General features: G+C 44.8%; 1 protein-coding gene across 3 annotated transcripts in view; it reads left to right on the top strand.

Annotated features, from left to right (window-relative positions):
- GATA5 (GATA binding protein 5) overlaps positions 1-22,562 on the top strand; it is a 52,937-nt gene that overhangs the window by 5,369 nt on the left and 25,006 nt on the right. Inside the window, exons 1-2 of one of the 3 annotated variants that reach the window (XM_083618983.1) lie at positions 12,676-12,809; positions 19,805-20,475. In XM_083618983.1, the coding sequence (XP_083475109.1) occupies positions 19,941-20,475 (535 nt within the window). In that variant the 5' untranslated portion in view covers positions 12,676-12,809; positions 19,805-19,940. Of the gene's footprint in view, positions 1-12,675; positions 12,810-13,188; positions 14,365-19,804; positions 20,476-22,562 lie in introns of those variants that run through there. The other 2 variants (XM_083618981.1, XM_083618982.1) reach the window with 2 other exon arrangements.

Genomic DNA, 22,562 nt, shown 5'->3' with positions numbered 1-22,562 from the left:
CATCTGGGGTTAGGGCAAATCCATGGGTTAGGGGGCGCAAATCCATGGGTTAGGGGGCGCAAATCCACGGGTTAGGGGGCACAAATTACTTGCCCTGCCCGGGGTGCTGACAACCCACGCTACGCCACTGATAGGGGGACAGATCTGTATTGATTTTGATTGATTTAGGTGGGGAGCTGCCCCCCTTGACTTCTGTTGTTGTTTAGTCCTTTAGTCGTGTCTGACTCTTCCTGACCCCATGGACCAGAGCACGCCAGGCACTCCTGTCTTCCACTGCCTCCCGCAATTTGGTCAAACTCATGTTAGTAACTTCGAGAACACTGTCCAACCATCTCGTCCTCTGTCGTCCCCTTCTCCTTGTGCCCTCCATCTTTCCCAACATCAGGGTCTTTTCCAGGGAGTCTTCTCTTCTCATGAGGTGGCCAAAGTATTGGAGCCTCAGCTTCAGGATCTGTCCTTCCAGTGAGCACTCAGGGCGGATTTCCTTCAGAATGGATAGGTTTGATCTTCTTGCAGTCCCTTGACTATGTCCATGTAAATTACCTTCAGATTTTGAAAAGCTGGAATCATTGGATCAAGTTCATCAGTTTTCTTGAACTAATAAAGCTAAATAACTTTAAACTGGAGTCTGAATCAATGTGAAATTAATTGTTACTGTTTTGAAAAATGCTTTTTATAGGGCAGGGTAAAAGGCACTGGAACCAAGCTGGGGCGGGGGGCAAAGTTTGGGTGCCACAGTTTTAAACGCTCAGCCCCATAGGAACCAACTCCTAGGGGCCGAGGGGTCTTTACCACCCCCCATAAAATATTTGGGGGTGCCGCTCCCCAAGTTAATAGGCATTGCTATTTAAATGCTGTGCGCGCGCCTCGTCATGTGATCAATTTGCGGGGCGGGGCTTACCTGCCCACCCACCCCCTCAATATTTTATTAAAGTTGGCACCCCTGCTAACACCCCTGTTAAAAACAGATTCGGGATTGAGAGACTCAATCTCTGAAATGTTTCCATTTTGCGGGCAGAGAGAGGCATCTGGGAAGGAGTGATGTGCGCAAGGTCCCGGATTCTCCGGGTCCACCAAAAAGACAGGATTCGAACCCAGGGCTCTTCCTAATGCCAGGCCTGTTTTCCCTTTGAGGCGGCAGTTTGATTCGGGCTCTCCCCGCCGCCGACAAACAGCCCCGGATTTAGTGGAAAGCCACCGATTCCTATTCTCAACCCCTGCTAAGGACGCCACGTGTCTTTGTTAGGGCGAAAGGTCCACAAATCAAAAGCGAAACGTGTGGGGAGGGGATGGATTAGGCGTGGGGCGTCTAAAGGGCGCCGCTCTGTCTGTCGCAGGGTCCTGGAAGAAAACTTACCTGGACAGCTCAACCCTCCTAAATCTACTCTCCCCTCCCCCCCCCTCAACCTTTGCATTCAGCCCAGCTGCGAATTATTAATACCTAGCGCTTGGAGTACTTCTGGCCGTGCGCTGGAAAATAATGCTAGGGTAATTACGGTCCTTTATCTGGCCATGCTTTTTGTAAGAGGAGCAAGATAAAGAGGGGGGAGAATGAACTATCCTACATTTGGATCCTGCACTCGTTTATTTATTTTTTCTTATCTCCGCACACACGCACTCAAAAAAATCTGGCTTATCCATGTTACCGCATGTAATTGTGTCCTGGCAATGCATGCAGTTGTGTTTTGGCAATCCGAAGGAATTTCCCCCTTGCAAATAAAAAGTGGTTTGGGGATTTGATTTCGTTTCACTTCCAACAAGTGCTTGCAGAGGCTCGGTCCCCGGAATCATCTGGCTTTCTGTGTCCTCCCAGAGACTATTCCTTCTAAGATCTGCGCCGCCGCCACCAGTTTGCTTTTTTCTTAATGCTTGTTTAAATACTTCCCTTTATCTACACCCACGAAGTCTTATACTGCCATATTCAAGAATGACTCGCAAGATTCTTCTGCAGTATAGACAAGAGAGGCTGTGCTTTTGAAGATCAGTGAATTTCTACTAGAGTTGACAGTGCACTATAGCTGTCAAGGTTTCTTGTCGTCTGTGTACATCAATCTTAAAAACTTTGTCCCTCCAGGCAGGGTCCCCAGATGTTGTTGGACTACAGCTCCCATCATCCCTAGCTATCAAGGCCAGAGCTCAGGGATGATGGGAGTTGTAGTCCAACAACATCTGAGGAGCCACAGGTTGAGAACCGCTGCCGAGGTTGCCAAACTACAACTTTCATCAGCTCCAATAACACAGTCAATGACAAAGGATGATGGGAGCTGTAGTTGGAGGACTAACCATTGCCCACACCTGATATATAATATTGGATTGGGAGCGCCTTTGGTCTGAGGTGCAGCAAGGCAGGTCTTATAACCCGTTAGGGAAATGAATGGCTGGCCGGCCTATTAATGTCCATTAAAAACACAATAGCTAAAAATAGAACTTTAATGACTGACGCATTATAATTATATTTCCAGTGTTCAAAGGAAGCATGTACTCATTGTACAGAAAAATGGCATCACTCCTGCACAGACTGAAAGAATCCCAACATACTCAGAAGTAGGGGGCGGATTGAAAGGGTGGGAAAAATGAAGGAGGGGGACCCAGAAAAACTACCCAGTTGGTATGCAACAACAGCAGCAAGAATACTTATTGCAAAGTATTGGAAGACACAAGAGCTACCCACCCTGGAAGAGTGGCAGATGAAGGTGACGGATTATATGGAATTGGCGGAAATGACTGGCAGAATCCGAGACCTGGGAGAAGAGTTGGTGGAAGAAGACTGGAAGAAATTTAAAAACTATCTTCAGAAATACTGTAAAATTAATGAATGTTAAAATGATGTTGGATTGAAAATAAGTGGCATTAGCAACAAAGTTAATAAGAATATGCAAAAATGAATTGATAATGGATGAAAATATAGAGTTATAATATGTTAAGATACAGAGTTAAGATAAACGAAAGAGGGTAAGGATTTGCTGATTTGATTATTTAAATGGGAATACAAAAAGGGGAGGTGTGAGGAGGCCAAGGAAATAAGATAATGAGTTTAAAGTTACAAAAAATGGATTTGTTTTTAATTGTTTTTTAGCTATTTGTCTTCTATTTTTATTCTTTTTTCTTTTTCATGTATTTTTCTATGTGGTTTTTTTTTGTATCTTTTTCTTTTTATATGACCTTTTTCCATTTTGTAAATTTATGTTTTTGTAAAACTTCAATAAATATCTTTTTTTAAAAACAAACAGAAAAACTACCCAGTTGGGACTGGGAATGCTCTGTGGTTGTGGAATGCTGTTAGCTCAGAAATGAGTCCCATTGAGTTCAGTGATGCTACAGTACTTCATAGTTACAGTAGGTGGGTATAGAATTACAGTGTAAGTGCACCTTTCCCCATCACTGTGAAGGGAGAAGCTGGGACCTGTCTGGGACCTGTCTGTCTCGAGAGACAGTGGAGGAGTGTGCCTTTGGGGGTGAGGTCAAGCTGTTGGAAGGTTGAAGCCCCTGCTTTGGCTGTAGGGAGCGACATGTTTTGTTGCAGCTGGGGTAGATGAAGGCACCTGGTTGTGCTATAGTAGCCCTCTCTCAGGAGAGCAAGCTGGCAAGTTTGGCTTGTTTTGAAGGAGAACGTAAAAGACTCTGCTGAATCAAGCCAATGGCCCATCCAGTCCAGACGCCAGCATCATCTTCTCATAATGGTCAACCAGATGCCTGGGGAAAACCCTCAAGTAGAACTCAAGCACAACAGAGTTCTCCCCTCCTGTGGTTTCCAGCAAACCACAGATAAGATAATCCAGAGATCAGGAGACTTTCTGGTTTAGAGGAAAGGTGAGTCAGAGGCAACATGATAGACGTGTTTGAAATTATGCATGGTATAGAGAAAGTGGATAGAGATTTCTGCCACCACACCTCCCATAACACCGGAACTCATGGACATCCAATAATAATAATAATAATATTTTTATTATACCCCACCCATCTGGCTGGGCTTCCCCAGCCACTCTGGGCGGCTTCCAACAAAATATTAAAATACAACAGTCTATTAAACATTAAAAGCTTCCCTAAACAGGGCTGCCTTCAGATGTCTTCTAAAAGTCTGGTAGTTGTTGTTCTTTTTGACATCTGGTGGGAGGGCATTCCACAGGGCGGGTGCCACTACCGAGAAGGCCCTCTGCCTGGTTCCCTGTAGCTTTGCTTCTCGCAGTGAGGGAACCGCCAGTAGGCCCTCGGAGCTGGACCTCAGTGTCCGGGTAGAACGATGGGGGTGGAGACGCTCCTTCAGGTATACTGGACCGAGGCTGTTTAGGGCTTTAAAGGTCAGCACCAACACTTTGAATTGTGCTCGGAAATGTACTGAAATGAAGCTGACGGCTGGAAGATTCAGGGCAGACAGAAGAAAGTATTTATTCACATAGCCCATAGTGACACTATGGAATTCACTTCCACAAGTGGTAGTGATGGCCACGAACTTGGATGACTCTGAAGGAGGATATGTCAATCAATTCATGGTGGATAAGCAGCTTCTATCAATGATGACTATCTTCCACTCCTGTATGCTTCTGAATACCAGTTGCCAGGAATCGCAGATGGACAGAGCACTGCTGCACTCAGTTGCTGCTTCTCATAGGCCTCTGGTTGGCTGCTGTGAAAACAGAACACTGGGCTAGTGGTCCACTGCCCTGATCCAGTAGGTTCCTATGTTCTTATTGCTCTATTAATTCATTCAATTTTTCTCCCACCCTTCCTCCTGAAGGGTCCAAGGGCAGCAGACAGAGTGATGGTGAAACATTAAACCACAGCAACTAAAAACAGTTTAAAACATTCTGAAAAACAGCTAAAACCATTCTCAACTGGTGATCTCAGCGTTGCCAGGAACAATGTTCTTCAACCATCAAATGCCTGGGTAAACCAGAATGTTTTTAAATAGCTCCTGAAAGTCAATAAAGAGGGAGGCAGATGCACCTCTCGAAGGAGGGCATCCCACAAAAGGAGAACCACCACCAAAAAGGCCCTGTGGCTGGTCGCTGCCCCCAATGTCAGCACCACCAAGAAGGCTTCATCATCTGATCCTCAGATCCAAGGTGCTTGGTACTGGGCCAAGACATAAGATATTGGCTGGAACTAGGGCCACATTTTATTAAGTCCCGGGTTCTTCCAGGAGGTGGCAGAGGCACAGGAAGCCATCTGAACTGTTTTGGGTGAACAAGGCCCTGCCAGATTTATTTACTGAACAACATTTGTATACTGCTTAACTGTAAATAAATCCTAAAAGAGGCATTCCCTTAAGCCCCACTCATTTCGAGATAGATTATGCGCCTAGAGCAGGGGTGAGGCAGCTTTTGTTTTCCTGCCCAGGGCCACATTCCCTTGAGAGTCATCTTTCAGGGGCCACTTGCTGGCAGACCAAGGCAAATGGTGGGCAGGGCTAGAATCAAAAGTGCACTTCTCCTCTTTCGTCCTGTCCCTTAATCCTCTCTTTATGTGTAACAACATAAAAAGAGAGAATGGCCCATCTAGTCCAGCACTCTGTTCTCACAGCAGCAACTTTCTTCCCCTCACCCTCTCTTTCTCCACCTGTTTTTCTTTCTTTCTTCCGCACCCTTCTCTCACACACATTTTCTACCACACCCTTTCCTCTCTTTTCTTCTGTCCCTTTCCTGGCACCCTTCTGGGCAAAGATTACTCTTGCCAGAGGTCTGGACTAATTCATTACTGAGGACTTCCCCCCCCCTCCTCCTCACATCATTCCATCCATTTTGCCCCCCTCCCTCAGTTCCTCCCCATACACACTACCATCCATCTCTCCCTTTACTTTCTACCCACTGGTGCGAAATGAGGCCAAATTCCCTCCCCCCCCCCGCCTTGTAACCTTGCCATTGGGACATCAACTTAAGCTACACAAAGGTAAAGGTAAAGGGACCCCTGACCATTAGGTCCAGTCGTGGATGACTCTGGGGTTGCAGCACTCATCTCGCTCTATAGGCCGAGTGAGCCGGCGTTTGTCCGCAGACAGCTTCCGGGTCATGTGGCTAGCATGACTAAGCTGCTTCTGGAGAACCAGAGCAGCGCATGGAAACGCTGTTTACCTTCCTGCTGGAACGGTACCTATTTATCTACTTGCACTTTGTGCTTTCGAACTGCTAGGTTGGCAGGAGCAGGGACCGAGCAACGGGAGCTCACCCCGTCGCGGGGATTCAAACCGCTGACCTTCTGATCGGCAAGTCCTAGGCTCTGTGGTTTAACCCACAGCGCCACCCGCATCCAAGCTACACAAGGACTGTCCTAATAGGGCTGCTTAGAGCAAGCAACTTCCACTGCATAAATCACAGCTTCTACGGTAAACCCAGGGCTGGCCCAAAACATTTCGGAACCTAAGGAGAGCCACAAAATGGGGAGTGGAGATTTACATCCATACCAAGCGGGGAATAAAGATCTGCTGGTAAATTGACAACAAGGTGGAAGGAGACCTGCAATGCCTCCTATTCAGCAAGACGCAGCATGAGGAGCCTACAGAAAAGGTGGCAGATCCTACCTTCAAGGAGTGTGTTGCAGCCATTACTGTCACTCGGCAATGACAGCCTTCCTTGGAGGCCATATCTGCCGCCCCTGTGAGTCCTGCTGCCTCAGGCGGTTGCCTCACCTTGCCTCATGGGTGGGCCGGCACTGAGTAAACCTAGTGGGTTTGGGGTAACCTTGGGCATAGTTCTTCCTCAGATGTCTGAGCTGAACGATTTCAAGATTGCAGGTAGAGGCTCACATAATTCAAAAATCCCCTCCACACTGAAAACTAACTGCCAAAGAGAATGGTTCCAGTCTTGCCTTCCTCCTGACACACTTGTTTTCCATGTGCAGGGAATATTTTGGTATGGAGGAGAGTTCAGTCATGTGAACTGAAGTGGTCTTCTTCTTCTTTGGCGATCACTCATAGCTGAGTAAGATTGTCTTCCCCGAACACGGTTTTCAAGTGTTCTAAAGTGGTACAGCCCAGACTCAGTTTCCACCTCAGGGGAACAAGGCAAAACAATAAATAAATAAACCCTGGTGCAAAAGGATGATGCTGGTGATTTATTCACCAAAGGTCCATCTTTCGGACTGGTGGATTGCATGCGATTAGATGGCTCATATTTTGTAAAGAAGGTTCTGTGAAGAGGAAGGTGAAGGATTCTGAGACACTGTTGGCTGGGAACCTTAACCTGGTGAACCATTAAGAACCAATCCTGCTCTTATCTGCATAACTCCACCTCTTCATTTGCATCGCAACACCCAAGGTTCTGTTTCCTGGTGACACTAGAATGTGACAGAATGCAGGGCGAGTGAGATGGGATGCTGGGAAATGGCTCTTGTAATGCAAGCATCTTGGGCTGGGGTATTGCTTATTGGAGTTTGTTGGGGAGGGTTGTTGCTGTTAATTTTATGTCTCTCTATTTTGGATCTTATATAGAGAAAAAAATTAATTCCGTTGTGTACTAAGGAGAGGGAGGGCGTATGTTCCATTAACAATTGGATGGTCCAACCTCCACTTATGATTTGGAAAACTCTGAAGCCCATTCAGTCAGTCATTAGTCCACCTGTCTCCCAGTGAGGAACTCAAGGTGGATCACAACATAAACTAAAACAGATGCAACTAGAAAGACACAGTAATTAATATAGTGCAACCAAAAATGTCACAACAACAACAACAACAACAACAATAATAATAAATTATAATTTATTATTTATACCCCGCTCACCTGGGCTTTTGAGTTCAACAGGACTTTTCAGCAGGCTGGATATGAAGTAAAACCAAGAATGGGGCTTTACTGAAGAAGAGAGAAGTCTTTTTGGTCCAGGAGTCATAATGTCTTGCTTTAGTTGGTCAGAAGCTCGTTTTGGTGGTGCAGTCTTAGAAGTGGCTCAGCTTATTGAGGGCTGTGGGGTATCACTGCAGTACCACCCTGTGGGCACCCACCTCGGACCCCTGTCCCCCACTCTTCAGTCAAACCGTTGTTTTCTATTTTAATTCAAAAATGCTTTGTTTCGGAAAGGGCTGAATACAACAACACGAACCTCCATTGAAGTGATTTACTGGTTAAAGGGGTCAGCAAACTTTTTCAGCAGGGGGCCGGTCCACTGTCCCTCAGACCTTGTTGGGGGGTGGACTATATTTGGGGGGAAATGAACGAATTCCTATGCCCCACAAGTAACCCAGAGATGCATTTTAAATAAAAGCACACATTCTACTCATGTAAAAACATGCTAATTCCCAGACCGTCCAATTGGGCTGGATCCGGCCCCCTGGCCTTAGTTTGCCTACCCTTGGGTTAAATTAATTGGTGCCTACCATACCAAAATGCATTTTGAGCTGTAGATCTACAAAGCACCCTTAATCTGGATTGATAAATAAATAAACAGTTAAATTAAATAGCAATAGAATTAAAACTATATTTATGCAGTTATAAAACTATATATTAATATAGTTTCATTCTGGAATTTGTTTAACTGGTTTTTTTTAAAAAGGATTGGGGTTTTTAGCTGTTCTCATTTGACCTGTAAGCTGCCTTGATGTAAGCTGTCAATGAAAAAGGGTGGGATATAAATAAATATATAATCAAAATCATCATCCACGGAACTCAATAGGATTTCCTTTGGAGTGAGGAACTTTGTTCCCCACTGAAGGCCACCAGGACTGGTGGGGGGTGGGGATAATTCCACGTTCTGCTGCAATATTAGTAAATCTAAAAGGGGGGCATACCCCATCTTTAAGGATGAAGCCCCCGACATTGCATGCAGGAGCTGCAAGAAATATATCGTGCGCACTTACCTAGGAATAAATCCCATTGAGCAGTGGAAAACTGATCTTGGCTACAGTGCGTAGGATCGGGCTGCTGCAAGACTAGGCGTCGCAGGCCATTTTCTCCCCATTTTGCAGAGGGGAAAACTGACCAGATACATTAGCAAAGAAGCGATAAGGGCTTTTCCCAGCCCCAGGGACACCGTTGCCCCCTTATTCTATGCGATCATTTCTCCATACGCATTGCAAGACATCCACCGCAGCTTCGTGTGTCTGTTATGTTGCTCTTGTTATCTTGAGAGACTGTGAGTTGCTTTTTCGTGCTTTGAAGTCTTTTAAAAATTATTTTAAAGTAATGTGATGTATGCTAGAGAACCGGGAGATTCCGGGTTTGTGAGATCGACTTTTATTTTGGCTGGAAGTGAAAGATGCACCAGTCAGAGCCTGAACGAAAAGCTAAAGAATTTAAGGATTCTGAGCCCAGGAATTTGTTCTGAGTTCCAGAACTAAGTCATTCTGTGAAGTCCTTTTCCGTCCAAACTTCCATTTCAGCAGGGTCGTTTAGGGCAGGGAGAAGGGGTCGTTTTGCTTGGGGTCTTGCTAAATCCTTGCGGTTCTGCTGCAAATTATCCCGAGATCTGCCTTCTGCCCACCGTCTTCTAAAAAGCAGATTATCAACCAGCAAAATAAGGCCACTCTTAGAGATTTTTATTTCAAATAAAAGTAGCCAAGGACGATGCAATCGCAGTCCGTTTAATAAAACCATAATAAAGGGAGAATGGAGATGTAGCTGGGTGTTCATGCATGCTTATTTACGCGGAAGTAAGACCCCCGTCGGCCTCCGATGGGGTTTACTCGGAAGCAAGTGAGCAGGAAAGCGTAGCCCAAGGGAAATTCAAACGCCCTTTATGACTCTCGCTTTCTTGTGTTTAATCATCTGCCTCTGGATGTTTTATTTCTGTGAGTGAACGTGGTTGCAGGAAATTTTATATATATATATATATATATATATATATATATATATATATATATATATATATAAATAAATTCAGCAGAGAAGGGAGAGGAATTAGGAATAGTTAAGAGCTGAGGAAATTATAAATAATTTCCAGACTTTGAAAGCGAAAGATATGGACGGGAAGTATCTTGGGATTCTACATCTCCACAGTAATACCTGTTCAGAGCGAGATTTCATCAAGGCAAAGAGTCTGGTTTTAGAAAAATACAATAAGGTCTCTTCAGAACCTTTCCTGCAATCTCCGTCTCAGGAAATCACTTTCGGCTCCGCCGCGCAAGCCTAAGCAGGTCTACTCGGAAGTAAGTCCACCAATTGCAATGCGATTTACTCCCGGGAAAGTATGTCTAAGACTACAACAACCTAAACCCAGAGAGGTTAGGCTGCAGTTAGGTCTGTCCCGCTGAACATCCTGGGAGTTTAGATCTCGCCTCTCCGCCGCCACCGTCTTTCAAGGCGGGTCCCAATTTTAAAAATAGTAATAATCGACACTAAAACCCAGTGGGAAAATAAAGACTAAAACTAAGTTGTCCAAGGGACAACTGTCTCCAGCTACGTTACTGCTTGAGGCTCGTCAACACAAAGGTGCTGAATGCGTTCAAAGACAAATTGATTTTGGGGGTGGGGGCAGCTTCCATTTGCAAAAGTAATGCTACTTGACCATCTTTTTTCAGCCCTAAAAGCAGGGCTGTTATTTTTAACTGCGGACAAGGTAGCCATGATAAGCCACACCTGTTGAATTACTGTCTGACAGGCAACTGCTCATAGCAGAGAGCATTTGTTCTGGAGTGGGGAGGTGGGCGCACGCTTGGTTTCCTCTTTATTCGCTTCTTTTAGCTGGATCTATGGTGCTGCAGACCTCGCTTTCCTCGGCGGTTGAGAGGTTCTCGGTTTCCTAATTTGTTCTGCAGCGGGAGAGGAGGTTCAACGAACATTCAGAAAGTCAGGGCATCTTTCTGATTCGAAGTCACTTCGAAGTCACAAGCTAGTTAAACCGAAGTCACTTCGATTTTTAGATCAATAAGACCAACCTGTGGCTTTCAGTTTTAAGGTTCCTCGCTCATTAGCTTAAAATAAGTGGCAGCCCGATGAAGACGAGTTTCTTTGAACTTCGGAGGCCTCCTTGGTTCACAAATCTTTTCTTTAAAGGTGGAGCCTACTTTGATAAATGACCCTCCACATCCGATGGAATACTGAGCAATCCGATGGAATAATACTGGTTCGAGTCAGCTGGACCCAAGAAAGAGAGCAGGGCTGCTCTGGAAAGAATTGCGCGTTTTCCTGATCCCCTTTTAAGTCACATCCAATTCACTTTGTCCTTTAAGCAACTGAGCAGGGAGTCGTTATTTAGGACATTATTCGAGGGCATGCCGTGGAGAATAGAAGATGCCACCTCTAGTTCAGTGTTGTCTACACTGGCTGGCAGCGACTCTCCAGGTAGAGAGACTTTCCCAGCTGTACCCGCAGATGCCGGACCCCGAACCTGGAACCTTCTGCAGAAACCAATTCTAGCGCAAGAGATTTGCAAATTAAGGTCCCTTCGGAAGTCCAAAGAAACTGGTTTCGCCCTTAATTATAACTCCTAGCATTCCGTCTTTCCTGTAAAGAGCTGCCAGAGAGCAACAGGTGCTTGTGTTTAGACCACATAAAAGCAGGAACACTTATGAATTTAGGGCCTGCTCAGGGTACGACCCACAACCATTTTTCTGACGCCCCCCGAAATTATTTGAAGCTTCAGTTTGGATTGAAATCTACGAGGCTTTGATTGTCGTTTTTATAATGCAAATCAGAAATGAATAGGCTTCGGGTTTGGTGCACCTACTTACATTTTTACGCTAATTTCAAGATCGCCAGAGCCGGTAAATCTCACCTATGCGGATGTACGTATTTGGAAACAGCGCAAAATCCAACCCAAGTTTCCCAGCTAGCAGCCTCAACTCTCTGGAAGTAAACAATCCTAACTCCGCGAGTTTGTTCTTTAATGGGGCTTACTCCTAAGTAAGTGTGGCGATCCCATTGAAAGAACCTACTTCCAAGTAAACATAGTTGGGAATGTGTTGTTGTGGCTATAGGCTTTACGCACGGTTATTTGGGGAGCAAACTCCATTTAAACTTAACAAGACTCGAGACTGCATACAGAATAGGTAGAATCGGACTAGAATCAGCAGTGGAAAAGCCTCTTTCAGTCAGAAAGGAAAAGATTAACTGCTTAATGGAAATATATCAAGCTATGTAGTGTAATATTAGCTTACGATGATGTGGTTGGCTGGGTTGATTCGAAGCCCGGCCAAATCTGACAAATTCCTCGCTATCAGCCAGAAACCAGAATCGCTTTTTTATTTTCTTTTTTAAGGTCTTCCCCTCAAACTTTGACCTAGTAGAGCCTTCAAGGATTGGGGGAGGGGGCGAGATCGTTTTGAAACCACAGTATTTCTGCTTAACACTGTTGTGCCCGAGGCAGAAATATACTTTTTTAAAAAGTCACCCTGTCCTGGAGCTTGAAAATTCACGAGCTCTTTCGCGAATCGTCTTCTTTCCCTGACTTTTAACGTCTAAGGGGAAGAAGCGTTGCATCCTCTCTACTTCAAATTTCGGCTGCCGTCGGTTCCAGTTCCGCGTGGAACAAGCGAGCAAACTCGCTCAATGAGGTTTCGGGACAGTTTCGTGAAACTGATAAGCTCGCTTTACAGCCCAGTGGCACAACTGCAAAGCGGTCGGTCGGTTTTAATGCATCCTAAAAGTTGCAAGTTCAGGGGTAAGTGTGAGGGTTTTCTTCTGCGGTGGGAGAAAGCTCGGTTTTCAGAGTTTGTCAGCTGGTGCTAGATATCGCTTTCTCTCTCCCCCCCTCCTTTTATGGGTCTTCGAAAAAAACCCCAAGGCAAGGATGGTCCCCATAAGGGGGAAGATAAGTTTTAATCAACCTAGTGGATGTTACATATGAATATGCAACAATGTGAGCCTAGACCTGGTCGGTATCCGAAGCAAACCTTTCTGCTTAAGTCAAAACTTCATGCCGCTGATAATTTTGAATTGATTTCCTGGGTGAGAAAATCCTTCATATATTATTACATAGATTTTTTTTAAGGTTTCAAATGAATGATAGCAAGGCTGCTCTCTCACAATTAAAGCCGGTTTAATTCGAGTCACTTTTTTAAGCGTGGGGAATGGTTTAGTTGTCTTAGACCGAGAGAATTTGCAGAGATATAGATATATAGATGCATGTCAGTTCCAGAGAATTCAGACGGGAAGCGAATACGGAATAACTGGGATTTAACGATACGAAAAACTTAGAACCTAAGGGGAAACGTCGACAAGAAAGGATTGCATAAAGGGGGGGGAGATGTCGGCAAAATAGGGGTGAACGGTCAGAACAGAGAAAAATAATGAGGGGTGACTCCTGAGAGATTAGGGAGAGAGAAACCCCTTTAAAAGTCCCACTGATGTTAATGAGATTTCCCAGAAGTAATAAACGTAGCACGACTCTGCCTGCGTTGTTGACTCAACTAGAAGCCCAAGGGATTTATTCCCATGCAAAGGTGTTTAAGGGCTATAGCCTTCAAATTCCGCCCCCCCAACCTCAGTTTTAATTATAGAAATTGATTCTCATCGAAGCTGGAGGTGACATCAGAGGCCACAATTCCGAAGCAATCCGTCTTAAAAATGCTATCAAAACCGTAACTAGGTCTTTTCCTCCCTCCTTTCGTGGTGGGGAGGTAGCCGATTCGCAATCCAGTCTATCAAGTAACCTCCACGCACACCAGACATTTAAAAGCCAATTTCTCCCCTTTTATATATATATAAAAAAGGAAGAACCATGGGAACTATAGTTTTCCCCATTCCGGGCACCCTGAACAAACTACAGTTCTTGCGCTTCTTTGGGCGAGGCGGGTGGAGATGTGCTTTCATGTATGTTCACATGCACGCACGATCTTCTCTGCCAGCCGGCGAGGCAGCTCTGGAAAGGAAATAATCGAGGGAGAAATCAAGAGGCCTTGGCAACGCAAGAGAAATCCATACCCTGCTTTAAAAAAATTAAAAAAATCCCCTTAAATTACTTTCTGGCTTCGGGGCAGGGAAATCTCCCCAACTTTTTTTCCTCCTCCTTTTTTAAATGGTCGCCACCCAACCTTGCCCTACATGCCTCTCTCTCTCTCTCCAGCTTGCCAGGAGGTGGGGGGCGGTCACGTGACGCGGCCCCCTCTTCCTCCCCCCCCCCCCCGCCGTAAAGGGGCCGAGCCACAGATGAAGGGAATCACTTTAAGGCCGAGATTAGGCGAGAGAGGAGCTCGTCTCCCAGGCGCGATAGGCGAGCCGAGTCCCCAGCAGCTATCAGCGCGGCGGATCAGAGATAAGAGGCGCAGCCGGAGCAGCGGCGACGCAGCAGAGCCGCGCTTCAAAGGAATGGGCTGCTGAGCAAGAACCCCTTTTGCATTTTTTTTTAGGGGGTGGGGTGGGGAGATACTGGGATTAGACTCCCTTTACACGCACAAACCCTTTTCCTTTTGCCTGGGATTTTTCCCCCCCTTTTGGATTTTTTTTTTTAAATTCTTATACTTTGTTTCGAATCGTCTCAACTCAGAAGTTTGCCTGCTCCATCGTAAGTATCCCACTCTCTAAATTATCTCTGGTGCAAGCTGGGCTTATCTTCCCAGATAATGCCACACTCGGAGAAGTGGGGAAAGGGAAAGGTTGGGGGGGACTCTATTAGCTCTGCAAAGACCCACTATTGATAACCGTGTCTGTGATTTACGAGTTTCCTGATTAATTCCCCCATCTTTTTTATCTTTTTTTTTTTTTGCAAGGGTGGGGGAACCCTGTTCAGATAATGTTTTCCTACAGAAGAACTGATAGGGAAAGGACGCGCCCTTCTGCCCTGTTTAACGAGAGGATTGGTTATATAGGATGGGCCTAGGAAACACATTCCTTTTCCCTATTAGATAGATCTTGCAGGGGATCTATCTCGCCGCCGCCGCCGATCCCCTTTACTGAATTTGCTTTCCTTGGGTCCACCCGAATCCTAAAAGCAAAAACACTGGAGATTTTTACGTCCCATTTTAGCATTAATGGCTTTCTACTTCTTTAGAGCCTTTGCATGTATCCGTGCAAAAAAACAAAACAAAACAGCAGCAACCCCAAAACATTGCAATCTGATCTTGCAAATCCTGTTCGAGTTTTAATTCGGAGTTAAGCGCAGCTGGACTGACTTCGGAGTAAATCATGCTATCGTGAACCGCTTAATTCTGAGTTGGAATTCAGTGCGTTCAGCTCCTTCCTCGAATTTTTATTTTACTTTCTAGTAAACATGAAGCCAAGCTATGCTTTACTCGGAAGTAAGTTTACTTCTGAAGTCTGTGGGATTCTAATCCTCGAAACTAATGGGGGGAATTCTTGTTTCCGCAAGGAAACCTGCGTAGGGCACCGAAGTTGGTTACCGATCCTACAGCTCGTTGGAAAGAAAGTTAAATCTGCTCGAGAGATCCTCTCAAAGCGAGGTTGGCGCACTGGAAATCCCATTTAATTTCCGCGACAGCCTTTACTTTCGAGTGAATGGGACTGCAACCGAGGTCGCAGCCACACGAGCTGCTTAAGACCAGAGGGTTACTTTGGAGTAAAAGGTTATAGGTGTAGGTTTAAGTCGGCCTTCCGTAGTAACTCGTCCTGCTTTGGTCCCTGTGTTTCAGCAGCCAAAACCCGCTAACTACGTCAGAAAGTTTGCTGCTATTTTGTATTGCATAAAATTGTTTTAGTGAAATTAAAATACTGGTGCCCTCCAACTGCAGTGTTAATTTGCAGGGCATGGGGGCTTCCTATATATATATTTTGAATATGTGATGGATCAGAGATCTGGATTTCCTACTGAACTCTTCAAAAGGGTTTCTACTATTTTCATTTTATGCATTTTTCCAATTTATTTATTTTTGGACAACAGCTGAATTATTTGCTTCCATGTAAACATTCAGAGGACTGTACTTATTCTATGTTTCTTCACCTCCTCATACTTCAGCTACTTTATTTCTTTATTTACTTTTTGAAACTTTAAAAAGAGCCATAGGTTAAGCACCCATTTCCAAGGTCACTAAAGTAGTTTTTTGGCTGAGTGGAATTTGAACACAGTCCACCCTCACCTCGGGCAATTCCTAGTCTAGCACTCTTAACTCATTGCTAGCTCTCTGAAATGTTCTAGCAGAGTGTTGCTTTTATATCTGGGATGAGGTTTTGGGGTTGGTTTGAAAGTCTGTATTTTAATGCCACCTTCGTGGAAGTGGATTTAGTGCTTTTGGTTTTCTCCCTCAAAATTGTCATTAGGGTGGCAAGTGGCTATTAGGATAGTAGTGTAATTTTGGGGAGAGCTTTCACAGATCCAAATTATCCAAACCATTATGGGCAGGGGAGAGAGGACAAATAATTCAAGAGTGTTCCAAGAAAGAAGAAAAACTATGAACCCCTAGATTATAACACTTGGGTTTTCCTTCCAAAGTTCTGGGTCCAAAAATGGCTCACCAAATTTGGCACGACTTTTTTCCTTGTAAATGGCATGGAGCATGAACTGCAGTTCAATGGGAGCCAACTAACTGAATTTAGGCCCTGCTTCTGAGTAGACTGGCATAGAAATCATAACCCAAGAAAATCCTTAATAAAAACAATTAAAAAGGGGGGGAATCATCTGCAAATAGTCTTAGCAGCAGTAATATTACTAATATTTATTTTTTAAATGCAATTTGTTACTACATCTATGGTGGCAAACTCTGACGCCAGTTGATAACCCCTTTGAGGACAAAAAAATCTACATCCACTTACCTGGAACCTGGTTCTTTTCAAAGAAGCGGGACTTATTTACACATATATGTGATGATTAGGACAAAATCTACTGTGGATGCTGGGAGCACGCAGGATTAATTGTTAGTACTTTGCCCAATTCCAAACTCAGTTAAGAGCGACTGTGTTGCAGTGTATCCTGTTAAGCCGCTAGCTTTCTGTCTAAATATTATAGGCTGAGCTTTCGGATATAGTTCAGCGCACAGAAAGTATCCTATTTATGGCTTGCATTTATATCGGCGCAGTGTATTCACCACAACTGGGCAATGTGGTTGTAAACGGGCTTCATTATCCATCTGGGGCGATGCAACTTAACCCTGACAGCGCTTTTGGGACCGGGGTGTACCATAAATGAACTTGGAGGCTGCGGCATCAGTTAACACGCAATCCACTGGCCTAATAAGGACAGCCAAATAAGACCAAAAGTCCGTTCTGTGTTTGACCATGGCCAGCTGGATGGTTCTTGATGCTCTGTCTGGCCTCTCCTTGTTGCTCCTTCCTGGAACCTGGCCTTCCAAAAGCAATTTCTTCTGAATAGATTCCTGGTGTCCCTTAAGCACTTATCGCTCATTGTATTTTAGTTTTATATGTCCTCCATATATATATATATATATATATATATATATATATATATATATATATATAAAATCTTTTCCCAAAGTTGGTGGCTATCACAACATCTTCTGGGTGTAAATTCCACATGTTATTTGTGTGCTAAGTGTTTCTCTTTCTTATTCTGAAGCTTTCGGCCATGTGTGTGTGTGTGTGTGTGTGCGTGTGCGTGTGCGTGTGTGTGTTTGTGTAAGGGGCTTTAATCCTTTGCATTCGTAGCAGAAGGTAAGCTGAGCTCCTTTGGGAGGAGTTATAAAAATTAATTAATTACCATTAGCAATAAACATGCAGAGGATTGTACTGCTTTTTGTTTCCTTTTGGTAGTCTGTTCTATTCTATTCTGGGGGTTTAGGGGAAGTTACTGTATATGGTGGTTCTTATGATACACACACACACACACACACACACACACACACACCAAGAGCACCACTGCTTACTTATTTTAGTCGGACACATTTCATGCAAATGTGTTCTCCATACTCACCAGAAGTATTTGTAAGAGATTAGCTTTTCAACTTGGTGGCAAGGAAGAACCTTATCTGGATGACGCCTCTGGCTCTTGGTTAATTCGTAATAGATGGATCAATTCACTCACAGCTGAAGAGGATATTTCATCTGGTTAACAGTGTCGTTTTCGAGCCTCAAATGGGTTCCATGTGACTTTCTGTTCATAAATTATATTTCTGCCCCTGCAAATAAAAAATAAATCACTTAAAGTCAGAATGCTGTTATGCTTCAATTCACAACTTCTGAATATAGCAAATTCTTGCTGGGTGGCATATGAAGTGGATCCCCGTCCTTGAAAGTTTATGTCACAGTGAATTTGTTAGCCTTGAAGATGCCACAAGACTCTTCAATGAATCTGCTTGGAGTAGGACTTAGTTGGCTGCAACTCAGTAATATTTCATTTACTAATCGCTAGAGCATCTCAAAGTGGATTCAGCTACTACTTCTAGAGTAAACCAACTGCTGTGGTACTCAGGTTCTGCTTTTGGGCCTCCCATAGGCGTCTGGTTGGCCACTGTGAAAACAGGATGCTGGACGAGAAGGGCCATTAGCCTGATCCTGGAGGCTGTTCTTATGAGGGTGATAGGACTACCTCAAAATGAGTAGGCTTGAGCTCTCTGCCACTTGCTCCCTGTATAAGGCCCTGTCGGGAAGTGTATTTGGAGACTGCAATGCACACTTGCTAGGGGATCAGCACCACTGACATGGGTGGGTCTAAATTCCATGTAGCCTCGCAAAAGAATTTGCTTTTAGGGCACAAACAATGCATTCTTGCATTGTTCGTAAAATACTTTTAAAAATAGCCAATTGTTCCACTTCTCTTTCCGTCTGTCAGACTACAGATGCAGGCTGTAATCCTCAACTCATTCATTGCAACATAACCCTATGGGGTTCAGTGGGATAATGCTGGATAGGCATAAAGAAATTGAAGTCACCATAGTGTTGCTTATACACTGGGGGGGGGGGTGTAGTATAGGGATAACTGGAATCTACATGAGTTTGATGTTTAGTGGCTTGTGAGCTGCACCGGGGTCCAGATCTGAGAATGCAATCCTTTGCAGACTTTCTTGGGAGCAAGCCTTTTTGAACTCTGTGGGCCTTACTTCCAAATATACATGGATGGATGGCATCAGTGAGCTGCAAATGTCTCTCCTCTGGCTTCTGATTGCCAAAAGTGCTTCAAACACAGCAGAACTGGTCGGCTGGTGTCCAGGACAGAGTTGTCCATCCCTTTGCCCTTAGCAACAAAGCTCTCCAGACACTCGCCCTCTGAACCTCACAGGGATATTGTGAAGATTTTACCTTTTCCCTTAATTGTATAGCTTATATTTACTTAGCTTTATGCTGCCCATGCTGAACACTGAAGTTGTACATTTCATAATTTAAAAATGGCAACAGCAATGGGGTACCTGCATGTTTGCTACCTTGACCTAGTTAGAGAAAGGGCAAAAAAATATATATGAGAATAGGCTAGGATATGTAAATGGAATGTGCTGCCTCTTTATATTTACCAGCCCTTTTCAAGTCATTGATGCAAAAAAATTATAATATCCAGTTAAATAAGTTTTTTTAGGAGACATTTTACTAACTGATGATCTTTGACGGTCAAGCTGCTGTTACAACATGTGAGCAAAAGAAATTTTTAAAAATGTTGAACACTCTCCAAATTTCAAATGCTGTGAGTTCCAGTCTTCCTTCCCATCTTTGCTGTGATGTTCAAACCACTCTTGCTAAGTTTTTTAGGGCAGGGATGGAAGCTGCGGGAAGCAAAATGGATATGTTTGATTAGAGAAAAATCATTGTTTACATTTACTACTGATAATAATTAGAGAACCCCTTTTGAACTTTTTATGTGCAAAGGAAAATGAATGAATTTGAGACATTTGGGTCTGAAGATTGGGTCAATATTGCTTAGCAGATAGCAGAACAGCTGGATGTTACCCTAGAGTGAATGTTTTGAATAATTTGTTTTATGTAACTGACAGATGAGCAAAAGAGGGGGAAAGGAAAAGGCTGGATGAAGCAACTTGCCATTTGCTAGAAGGAGCCAAGATACAGGACTCAAAAGCATCTCTTTATTTCTCCCCTCTCCTGTGTTCCAGGTGCCAGAAACCTGCTTCAGTTGTATCGGCCAGGGGGGATTAGAGAAGTTCTTCATGTCAAACCTCCGACCCTTGCCGTCCAGCTGCCTTGTTTGTGCCCCACCAGCTGCGCTGCTCCTGCCCTGAAGGATACAAAATGTACCAGAGCTTAACTCTTGCCCCCAACCCTGGCCAATCGGCATACTCCCATGACTCCAGCAACTTCCTGCACTCGCCAGCCAGCCCGGCCGTCTACGTTCCCACCAGCCGCATGCCTTCCATGCTGCAGAGCCTGCCTTACCTGCAGAGCTGCGAACCTGCCCACCAGGGCCACCCCCTGAGCAGCCACCCAGGATGGGCGCAGCCGGCCAGCGCCGAGGCCTCGCACTTCAATGGCAGCAGCCCTCATGCACCGCCGGGCTTCTCCTACTCTCACAGCCCCCCTGGCAGTAGCGGTGCCGGACGAGAGGCAGGCTACCAGAGCCCCTTGTTGCTGGGCACTGGGGGGCGCGACCAGTATGGCAATGCTCTGGTGCGCTCGGTCAATGGCTCCTACTCCAGCCCTTATTCCGGGGCTTACGTCAGCTCTGCGGAGATACCGCCATCTTGGACTGCGGGACACTTTGAGAGCAGCGTCTTGCACAGCCTTCAGACGCGACAGGGGGGCTTGCCTGGCCGGAGACCCACATTCGGTATGTAGCGTATCTCCCACTAATAGAATTGTAGAGTCAGAAGAGACCCATGGGCATAGCTAGGGGGCAAGGGGGACAGCTGGGCCCCTAAATCAAGTAAATAAGTAAAGATGCTTAACTAAACATAGAAAGATTTTTGGCAGGTTTTTCTGAACACTTGGGGTCAAAAGAAAGTAATTTAAAACAACGGTTGTTGAGACATTTCATTCTGAATCTGCTGGACAGAGCCAGAAAGTGGATGTTAACAGGTGGGTGTCCTAGCCCCCCCCAAACATAAATCCTTGCTATACCCATGAAGAGACCCAAAGGGTTATCCAGTCCAACTCTCAGAAGCCATTCCAAGAGCACATGGTTCTCTGCTATTGAGGGCCTTTTGATCCCTGGTAGGACACTTTATTCAGACCTGAGGGCATTATGATGGAGGCCTTATCACCCATTTCTTTTGTCCAGAAATTATCATTAAAGCAGTTGCTTAAAAAGCACCATGAAAGTCCGCAAAACCTGTCAATGAATGTTAAAGAAGTGTGTGGTCTATGGCCCGGTTCATGCATAACATGAAGCTGAATGGTGGTATCATAACATGAATGAGGAAGCACACAGATGCCCAGATTGTCAGCCAGACTTGTTTTGCTTCTCCTCGGGCCGTTCTGTTTCTGCCTTGCACTAACTGAAGCCATGGTTTGGCTTAGTGCATCATCCAATCCCAGGGTTGTGGTTTACCTCACTTCTGATAAACCATGAGCTATAACCAAAACCTGTCCTTATGGTTTGCCTGGGAGTGTTAAACCCCAAGCTTGGGTTCGGCCAACATGCAGCTAAGCCAAACCATGGTTTCACTCAATGCAGCAGCAGAATGCCTGGAAGCAAACAATCGCTATCTCCTTTCCAGAAGCCTGCATGTTCATGCTAAGCCATGGTTTTACCTGGCATTCTATGCAAACAAGGACTATGTTGAGTGTATCACACTGTGTTCAGTACATGTCTGTTTGACCTACAATCTGTCTCTGGTCTTAATTTGTCATAAGCAAACCTACCCCAGTTCCAGAACCTGGAAAATTCTGTAAATCCACTTTGAGTCAAAATGTGCATGTAGTCAAACACAGGGATGGGGAAGCTATGGTCCTCTAGATCTTTTCAGACCCATCAGCCCCAATCAGCATGGCCAGAGGGTGAGGGATGGTCCAGCAACGTCCAGAGGGACAGAAATTCACCACCCATGGCCTAAGAGTGCTTTAATGCTGTATTGAAACCAGAATCTAGTTGATTCGTAATTGGTTCTCCTCTAAGGTCCTCTGGAAATTATAGGTCTGTGAAAAGGGGATTATTTAAGAAGAAGAAGCTTCCAAGAGGTGTCTGAGTGACATTGGCTATGATGGCTGCATCTGAAAGCCAAGCCAAGGCAAGAAGGCATTTGAGTCAACACTGTTGAAAACGGAAAGCTGAGCTAGATTGATGGCTCTCTTGGTGTTCTTAAGCTGGTTTGAAATTGGCTTCAAAGTTTGTCCCGGAGTTTTGTTTTGTTTTATGTGGGTGCATGCATAACTACATCATTCATTTTAAAAATGCTAAGTCTCCCTTTATGGAATAATCTGCTAGAGGTAGTATTGTAAATGGGGGGCACTGGAGAGAGGGATGAAATGGAATATTAGAAGAATGAAAACTTTGGCCAAGACAAATCCTCCCCACACCCTAGCATTCAAGAATCTCCAGCAAATGCTGCCTTGGCTTGGAAATGGTAAAAAACTATTTTGGGGGTTTTGTGTGCCTGGGACATGGCTTTGGATGCCAAATTCTGTCCTTGGTGTGGCTGCAGACAGGCAATATATGGGAACCCTTTGGTTTAGAATATGTGCCTGATCACTGTAGTTAGTGTTCAGATGCAAAGGAACTTGAAAAAAACACTTGGATATTTTTCATGCCCTATATGGGAAGGAGCAACGTAGATTGTTTCAGGCAATGAATTCATCTGCTTGTCTCTCAGTAAGCGCTTGTGTGCTGGATATATTTTGGCTGGCAGTAGCTTTCGATATATTCATAAACCTAGGTGCATTTTGCTCAGTGTCCAATTGCTCTGTGTCGTTATATAT

The sequence above is a fragment of the Podarcis filfolensis genome, assembly GCF_964270895.1.
Source record: "Podarcis filfolensis genome assembly, chromosome: 6".
NCBI lineage: Eukaryota > Metazoa > Chordata > Lepidosauria > Squamata > Lacertidae > Podarcis > Podarcis filfolensis.
Note: the sequence above shows the minus strand (reverse complement) of the source record. Positions and strands in the feature narration are given on the sequence as shown.